At 63.4% G+C, this 8,521-nt stretch overlaps 1 protein-coding gene across 4 annotated transcripts in view; it reads right to left on the reverse strand.

Annotated features, from left to right (window-relative positions):
- Window positions 1-1,382: 1,382 nt before the first annotated feature.
- The window catches only part of NCKIPSD (NCK interacting protein with SH3 domain), a 12,734-nt gene continuing 5,595 nt past the window's right edge, over window positions 1,383-8,521 (reverse strand). For 3 of the 4 annotated variants that reach the window (XM_079795609.1, XM_079795606.1, XM_079795608.1), the window contains exons 6-13: window positions 6,861-7,031; window positions 6,668-6,754; window positions 6,425-6,563; window positions 6,262-6,342; window positions 5,962-6,090; window positions 5,596-5,688; window positions 5,303-5,475; window positions 1,383-2,304 (exon numbers count right to left, since the gene is read on the reverse strand). In XM_079795609.1, coding sequence (XP_079651735.1) covers window positions 2,101-2,304; window positions 5,303-5,475; window positions 5,596-5,688; window positions 5,962-6,090; window positions 6,262-6,342; window positions 6,425-6,563; window positions 6,668-6,754; window positions 6,861-7,031 — 1,077 coding nt within the window. In that variant the 3' untranslated portion in view covers window positions 1,383-2,100. Of the gene's footprint in view, window positions 2,305-5,302; window positions 5,476-5,595; window positions 5,689-5,961; window positions 6,110-6,261; window positions 6,343-6,424; window positions 6,564-6,667; window positions 6,755-6,860; window positions 7,032-8,521 lie in introns of all 4 variants that reach the window. The other variant, XM_079795607.1, reaches the window with a different exon arrangement.

The following is an 8,521-nucleotide window of genomic DNA, read 5'->3' on the forward strand; positions in this document are numbered from 1 at the left end:
GGGGGAGCGTCTGCATCCCTTACGAACACAGCCGTGTCCCCTGGGACAGCTGGCAGCGGCCTCCGGGCCGGGGTCCCTCCGTGCCAGCTCGGTCCCCAGGGCACAGCCGGCCCCCGCGCTGCCCACGAGGTCGGTGTTTCAGGAGGAGAATGCGGTTCTCTGCCTCCGCTCCCAGGAGAAAGGAGCGGGCTGGAAGCCAGTCGTGGGTTCCGGGCACAAAGGGGGCTCCCAGGAGTTCCGGCCCAGTGCGCCTGCCTCACCTTCCGGGGACCTGTTTCCCAGGGACCCGCCCCTCCCCCGCGTCTCCGCGCTCCTGCACGAGCCTTGGTGGGACAAGCCCTCTGCCTTTTGCATCCCAATGAGAAAATAAAGGTCGTGACCCGAAGTCACAATGTCAGGGATGAGTCCGAATGTGTGCGATCACCTGATAGAAATCATCTTGGGCAGCCCTGGCTGGCATGGCTCTGCGGACAGAGCATCGGCCTGTGGACTGTAGAGTCCCAAGTTCAGTTCTGGTCAAGGACACCTGCCTGGGTTGTGGGCTTGATTCCCACTGGGGGCGGGAGGCAGCCAATCAATGACTCTCATCATTGATGTTTCTCTCCCTCTCCCTTCCTCTCTGAAATAAATTTATTTTTAAAATCACCTTGGGCAAAATAAATAAATAAATAAATAGATGGCCGAAACCGGTTTGGCTCAGTGGATAGAGCATCAGCCTGTGGACTGAAGGGTCCCAGGTTTGATTCCGGTCAAGGGCACGTACCAGTAGGGGGCGTGGAGGAGGCAGCTGATCGATGTTTCTCTCTCATCGATGTTTCTAACTCTCTCTCTCCCTTCCTCTCTGTAAAAAATCAATAAAATAATTTTTTTAAAAAATTGATGAAAACCACTGACTGGTTGGAGTCTGGCACTGGGTTCCTGGAATCTCCTCCACGTACAGCGGAAATTTTTTAAACTTGGGAGCCCACAAGGAAAGTGCAAACCTAACCCCCTATTTGCTCAGATACTCTCTTCTCCCACCGTCATTACCAAACCTCTGCCGAAGCTGAGCAATGCGGGATCTTCCCGGCCTCATGACCAACGAGATAGGAACACAGAGCCGGGCAGGGCCCAGGGCCGGAGCCGGGTTTCAACGGGAGGAAAGGACGGCATTCGAGGCAGAGGGAGATCTTAAGCGAAGCCTGCGGGGCAGCACCTGCGGGACCCCGGGCACGGCTGCTGTGGCTCGGAGCAGGGAACTCCGGGAAGCCAGGCTGGAGCAGGGCTCATGGCCGCAGAGGACAGGCGGCCCGGGTCTTCACCTCGGAGGGCTGGAGAGGGCCGGGCAAGCCCCAGGGCGCCATCCTCTTCCCACCCCAGGATCACACAGGGAAGCCTGTTTCCAGAGGCCATTTATTTCCAAAGGCGAGCAGCAGCACACAGGAAGGACACATGGCTTTTCAGTCTACGTGTTCACAGAGAAAACAGAACCTGTCACGGGCCTTCTCGGCGCCATCACCCCGTTCTGAGGCTGAAGGATGGGGCACCTGTCTCCCAAGTTCTGCTTTCACAGCAGCGGCCTGGCCCAGGCCCCTGGGGGGTGGGGGAGGGCACTGACCCCTGGGGGCGGGGGCGGGGAAGCACATGAGCAGCACTTATTGCAAAGCTAAGGCAAAAGACAGAGCTAGCGGAGTCTCCCCTCACCCCAAGGACGCGGCTTGCTGAAGCCCAGGACACGGACCAGACAGGCTGGGGATGGGGCCCTGGCCCAGCCTGAAGCAGCAGCAGGACTCTGAGTGTGCGTGTGCCTGTGCGTGTGTGTGCGTGTGTGTGTGTGTGTGTGTGTACGGAGAGGGGGAGGGGGACATGCTGAAGAGGCAGCTGGGACGTGGAGGGGCTTCAGCTCACACACATTCCCTTGGCCCCAGCATTGTTCCCAGAGCGTGGTCCCCAGTCCTGCACTTGGCCCCTCGCATCAGCCCCACGTCAGGGGGCGGGCCCTGCGCAGGACCCTTCCGCCACCGCACCCCCGAACACCGCCGTCCGCGCAGAACATTCTTGGGCCAAGCCCCAAGTCCCGATCGCGGGCCAGGGCTGCAGGGAAGGGCGGAGAGGACGGCGCTAGCTGGGGGCCTCGCCCAGCGCCGGGAACTCCTTGCACATCTCCCGGACAATCATGCGGTCCATCTGGCACTGGGGCGAGGCGTCCTCCTCCGTCAGGATGCGCCGCAGAGTGGCTTGCAGGTCAGGCAGCCGGTGGCGGTGCTGCAGGTAGGGCGTGGAGCGCACCACCGCATGCATCAGGGAGAGGTACTCCATGCGCAGCTGCGGGGAGAGCAGGCAAAGCTTAGGGACCCCGGGGACAGGCCACATGGACCCCGGGGCTGTGGACACCAGGGAGGCTCAGAGTTGCAGCCTGGCTCCCAGAATGTACTTGGCACAGAACTGGCCTGCGATAGTTCTCAGATGGGTAAGTGAATGAATGAATGAATGAATGAATCACCCGAGACAGAAAGTCCCAGGAGGTGGCTGGCCTGCAGCAGTCCTGGCTCAGAGAGGTGGCAAGCAGCAGCGGCGAGCCCCTGCCCCTCCCTTATTTTTTTATTTCTATCTTTTAATGTTTTTATTGATTTCAGAGAGGGAGGTAGACACATCAATGATGAGAGAGAATCACGGATCGGCTGCCTCCTGCACGCCCCCCACTGGGGCTCGAGCCCACAACCTGGGCATGTGCCCTGACCAGGAATCGAATCCAGGACCCTTCAGTCCCCAGGCCGACACTCTATCCACTGAGCCACACCGGCCAGGCCACTGCGCCTCCTGGTAACGCTGCCTGCGTTCAGAGGCCCCCTGCTTCTCGCCGTCCTCTCACCCTGGAAGATCTCCTTCACACAGCCTCAACCGTGACCCACTCACACCTCTGGCCTCGACCTCTCCCGTGAGCCCAGACAAGCACCTCCACCCGCCCACTGTCCCTCCTGCACCTCGGGGTCCTCAAACCCCTGTCCACCATCAAACTCACGGCCCCCCCATCGTTCCACAGTGAAGGCTTTCTCCTGTTCTTCACCTGGGTAAACAGCAAACAGCGCTGTCCGTTCAAATGTCAGGCCAGACCCGCAGGCGTCCTCTGTCTCCCCACCCCAGTCCAGCCCATTCCTAAGACCTGGCCATCACCTCCTGGCCCACGTGCTCAGAGTCCATCTCCCAGTCCCAGCCGCCCTCACCTTCCCAGCACCTCAGGTGAGAGAGCTCCAACAGCCCCCCCGCCCCCATCGGACACCCACGCTGCTCCCTGCCTCACTGAGACCCCAACCCACGGACCTGGCCCGGCACGTCCTCTTGGTCTGTCCCCTTTGCCATCGGCATTTTTCTTTTTACCTTTGATGAGGCAGCATCACCCTGCTAGCTCCCACCCCTAGTCAGACCAGAGCCTGCCAATCAAGTCCAGGTATCTAAGCAACAGACAACTGCAAAGCCAGCACAGGCCTCAGGGCACTCCGGACCACAAACCTCCCGTGGGCGTGGGCGTGCACTGCCTGGGGCTCCCGCGTTCGCCTCTCCCTTAAAGCACCACTGCCCACCTTCTCTAACTGCCCGGGCTGCTGGCCTTGGGCTTCATGGGAAACAAGCCGTCTCTCTCTTTCTTTAATCCTCACCCAAGGATACTGGGTGCACTGGTTAATAATGCGGATTTCTCCCAATGGATAGGGTTACACGTATGTTGATATATATGCGATTTGATATGTGTGCTGTTTTGTTGTATTGCTCCCTCAGATGACCACTTGTTCTGATCGATGGCACACGCACTTTCTGAGCAGCACTTCAACACGTACGAAGAAGTGGAAAATTGGGTCTCTGAATGGTTTGCCTCAAAACAAGAAAAGTTCTATTGGGACGGTACCCACCAATTACCTGAACGATGGGGGAATGTGTAGCTAGCGATGGACATTACTTTGAATAAAGCACTTTTGATGTTTCTCTTGAAATTACCGTGTTTTCTTTGGATTACAAAATCTGCATTATTATGGTCAATAATGCGGATTATTAACCGGTTAAACATGTGGATTAATTATTAACCAGTTAATAGTGCGGATTAACGCTTAACCGGTTAATAATGCAGATCAACCATTAACCGGGGACTGGCCGGTCCTCGGTCCTTGTCTCACTCGGGCTCAGTCCCTGCTCCTCCTCCACACGTGGCTCTGCTCCTGTTGCCCTGGTTTTCCTCCCGGTCTCTCCCTCCGGACCTGCCAGCCCGCGCTAAGGCCTGGACTTCCTCTGGCCTGTCCATCCGACTCCGAGTGCCGCCAGCCACAGGCTTCCCACCACATGGGGCACAGGCAGCTCAGCGCGGCCTCCTGCTCCCGAGGCCTCCTGCCGGCCCTCTGCCGGCCCCTGTGCCTGGACGCCTGACTCAATCTTGACACGGAAAACAGCCTACCCCTTCCGAGCAGCAGCCGTGGCTCCGTGCTACCCCCGGCCACGGGCCTCGGCGTAGGCCACGGGCCACCTCACACACCCAGTCAGTGCGGGGCATGGCCCCCGGGTGTGTGGCTCTGCCCCCCTAGAGCGGGCGCACGGAGCTGCTGGAGGTCTGAGGTCTCCAAGGACGAGGGGGCCCCCGATATTCACCAAGAAAGGGTGGGACATCGTGCCAAGAGGGGGAGGGAGGAGCTGAGCAGGGTCCTTGCAGCCACAGGCAGGCAGCAGCCCAGGCTGAGCCCCCCCTCCGTGTGATCAGCCGCTCAGACACAGCCAGCCCTGGCCCCTGCGGCAGGTGGTTGGAGCTCAGCCCTGTGCCGAGGGGTCCGGGTGCAGGGCACACATCCAGGCTGGGGGTTCAATCCCTGGGCGGGGCCTACAGGAGGCAACCAATCCATGTTTCTCTTCCTCATCAATGTTTCTCTCTCTCTCTTCCTCTCGCTCGCTCTCTCCTTCCCCCTCTCTAAGATCAATAAGAACATATCCTCGGGTGAGGATTAAAAAATAAAAACCACCACCCACACTCCACCCCCTCCCGTGTCAGGTCCCTCGGCACCTCAGCAATCAGCACCTGCAGCCCCAGCCCCACACCCGGCCCCCTGGCACTCCCAGCGCTACTAGATGGCCCCCTCCTGGGAGAAGCACGCGGCCTGCACCCCCACTTCCACTTCCACCCCCACCTCCCACGGCTCCTGGGCTCCAGCTTCCCCCCCACCCCCCCGACAGACCCCCGCCCCCCGCGAGCTGCAGGGCCGGCCTGGCGCCCCCAGGTCCCCAGCGCCTCCCATGCCCGGCCCTCGCCTCCGGCCGTCACTCCCCCTCGGTCCCCGGGTCCCGGCACCTTGTCTCCGGGCGACAGGTCGGCGATGTGGCGCACGGTGATGTCGATGAGCGCCATCATGTCCGTGTGGTAGAAGATGGTGGCCGTGGCGGGGCTGGCGAACACGTCCTGCAGGAACTTGAGGACCGAGTGCGGCGGCGCGGGCTCGTGGGTGAAGATGCGCACGGGGTCGTCTGGGGGCGGGGGGGGGGGGGGGTCAGGCGGTCCTGGTGCCGGGCCCCGTCTCCCCGGGGATGACGGGGTCCCGGGGTCCCAGGACACGGGCGTGGCACCGCGCACACTCGGGGGCTCACCCCCTCTGTTGAGGAGCAGGAGCAGCTTCTCGGAGAAGACCTTGACGTTGGCGTGCTTGCCCAGGGCGGCCATGACCACGTTCTGCTCGGGAGCTGCGGGGAGACACGCGGGGAGGTGGGGCGGGTGGGGCAGGTGCTGAGCCGGAGCCCTGGCTGGTGGGCGCCTCCCCTCCCGCCGGCCCCCCACCTCCCGCCGGCCCCCCCCTCCCGCCGGCCCCCCACCTCCCGCCGGCCCCCCCCTCCCGCCGGCCCCCCACCTCCCGCCGGCCCCCCCCCCTCCCGCCGGCCCCCCCCCCTCCCGCCGGCCCCCCCCCCTCCCGCCGGCCCCCCCCTCCCGCCGGCCCCCCACCTCCCGCCGGCCCCCACCTGGCAGGTGCAGGTTGAGCGCCAGCAGCAGGTTGGTGCAGAGATCCGGCAGCTGCTCCGCGGCGTCCGAGGGCAGCCCGTCCTCCACGACGCTCAGCAGGAACTGGGCGAAGGGCGTGCCCAGGTGCTCTGCAGGGGCACAGGCCGGCTGCAGCCCCGCCGCCCGCTCCCTGCACTGCTGAGAGCCCCTCCCGGGGACCCCACCCTGCAGGCCCTGTCGGGGGCCCAGCCCTCAGCCCGCAGCCCTCTGCCCTCAGCCAGGGTGCTGGCCCCGCGGGCTCCGGCTCCCTGCCTTCTCACCGTAGTGGGCGCAGGGCACGGCCTCCCCCATGGACAGGACCATGGCCAGGATGAGGGCGGAGTAGCACAGTTTCTGGTGGTCTGGGGGGGCAAGGCGGGCCGTCAGCGACGCCACAGACGGCAGGGACCCCCTCCGGATGGCAGGGAGCTCCCCGCGCCTCACCCTGCGTGTCCGTCTGCATGTCCCGCGCCAGCTCCACGGGCAGCACGGACAGCACGAGGGTGGAGATGATGGCCGCGTCCAGGCTGCACATGGCGCCGAAGCACTTGAGGAGCAGCAGCCGCAGGGACGCCCGGTGCTCCTGGCAGGGGCCCTGCGTGCTCAGCGCCGGAGCCCCCCCCGCCCCCCCCCCGCGACAGGCCCCGCCCCCGCCCCGCCCCCAGGCCCCGCCCCAGCCCCACGCACCATCTGGTAGTAGGCCACCAAGGCCAGCACGGACTCGAACTGGTTCCTCTTGCACATCTTCTTGCAAACTTCAGGGTCCGCGTCCGTCTGCGGGGAGGGGGTGTGAGGTCAGGGCGAGCCCTGCGGCCGCAGGTGAGGGCGCCGCCGAGGGCCGGGGTGGCGCAGGGCGGGCGGCTGGGTCCCCACCCCGCACCAGGATGCGCAGCAGCTCGTCCAGGTAGCAGCGGATGACGCCCTCGTCCTCGTACAGGGCCCAGCTGCGCTGCTGGGCGTCGTCCTTCCGCTGCGCCAGGTCCGCGAAGATCACCTCCAGCCGCTGCTGGTCGTGGCAGATCTGCCCCGAGGGCAGGGCCGCGCTCAGGTCCTGGGGGGAGAGGCAGGGCTGGACGCGGGGCAGCTCCTAGGACCTGCGAGGGGCCAGACCCAGGTTCTCCCCGCCTCCCCCCCCCCCCCCCCGTCCCCATCCCGCTCCCACCAACACCTGTTCCCATGCCCCATCCCTCCACATCCGGGCTCCCAGGGCGCGAGCCAGCTCTCCAGCCCTCTCCAGGTTAACCCTCTCCAGGTAACTCCCATGCTCCCTGGCCTGGATAACCCCTGGGACAGGCTTCTGCATGAAACACTGATGTGGGGCCCAGTAGGTGTGGCTCAGCGGATAGGGTGTCGGCCTGCAGACCAGAAGGTCCCGGGTTCGATTCTGGTCAAGGGCACGTACCTGGGTTGCAGGCTCCTCCCCAGCCCAGGCCCTGGTCAGGGCTCGTGCAGGAGGCAACCCATCGATGTGTTTCTCTCACATCGATGTTTCTCTCTGTCTTTCCCTCTCTCTTTTTTAAAAACATATTTTTATTGATTTTAGAGAGGAAGGGAGGAGTGAGAGAAACATCAATGATGAGAAACATTGATCGGCTGCCTCTCGCATGCCCCCCACCGGGGACCGAGCCCGTAACTTGGACATGTGCCCTTGACCAAAATCAAACTCGGGACCCTTCAGTCCACAGGCCGATGCTCCATCCACTGAGCCAAACCAGCCAGGGCTTGGCCTCTCTCTTCCTCTTTCTCTAAAAGATCAGTGGAAAATATCCTTGGATGAGGATTAACAAGATTCTCTCTCCTCACTGATGTTTCTATCTCTCTTTCCCTTTCCCGTCCTCTAAAATCAATAAAAAGATATTTAAAAAAAAAAAAGAAACTCATGTGTGGCGTGTTTTCCAACAACTTGCCTCTCATCCCAGACCTGGATAACCCTGAGACCCCAAACCCTATTCTGCACAAAGTGGTGCCACGCCTCCCACGTTCCCCTCGGACCCTGCCGCCAAGCACGTACACCTGCCCAGCAGACGAGCTCGCGGCCCACTGCTCCCCCGACCCGACCCGACCCTGAGCTGCTGGAGTCCGGGAGCCCTGAGGAGGTCCCCACGGTGTGGACGGGGCTCACCGCCTGCCAATCCTGCTCCCTGGCCCGTGCCCCACCCCCAGGGTGTCCCTGCACCTCACTCACGTCTGAGTCAGCCCTTGGGCCTCCTCAGAGCTCTGGAAGCACCCACTTCTCTCCACTGCCGAGGTCAGCAAGGCGGCCCTCACTCATGCCCTACGTGCACGCCCTCCTGCAGCCAGAGCGCTCTGGGCCACCACACCTGGTCTCACCTGGCACCTGCCCAGGCCCGCCTCCTCCCACACCACCTGCCCGCTCACTCCGTGTCCCAGCCGTGCTGGCCTCGCCCGCTTCCCCTGCCAGCCGAGCAGGCCGGGCCTCGAAGCCTGTGCGCAGGGGAGCCCCTGCGGAACCCTCTTCCTCCCCGTCTCCTCCAAGGCTCAGCCCAACTGCCCGCAGCGCCCAGCAGAGCGGAGGCCCCG

The sequence above is a fragment of the Cnephaeus nilssonii genome (assembly GCF_951640355.1).
Source record: "Cnephaeus nilssonii genome assembly, chromosome: 17".
NCBI lineage: Eukaryota > Metazoa > Chordata > Mammalia > Chiroptera > Vespertilionidae > Cnephaeus > Cnephaeus nilssonii.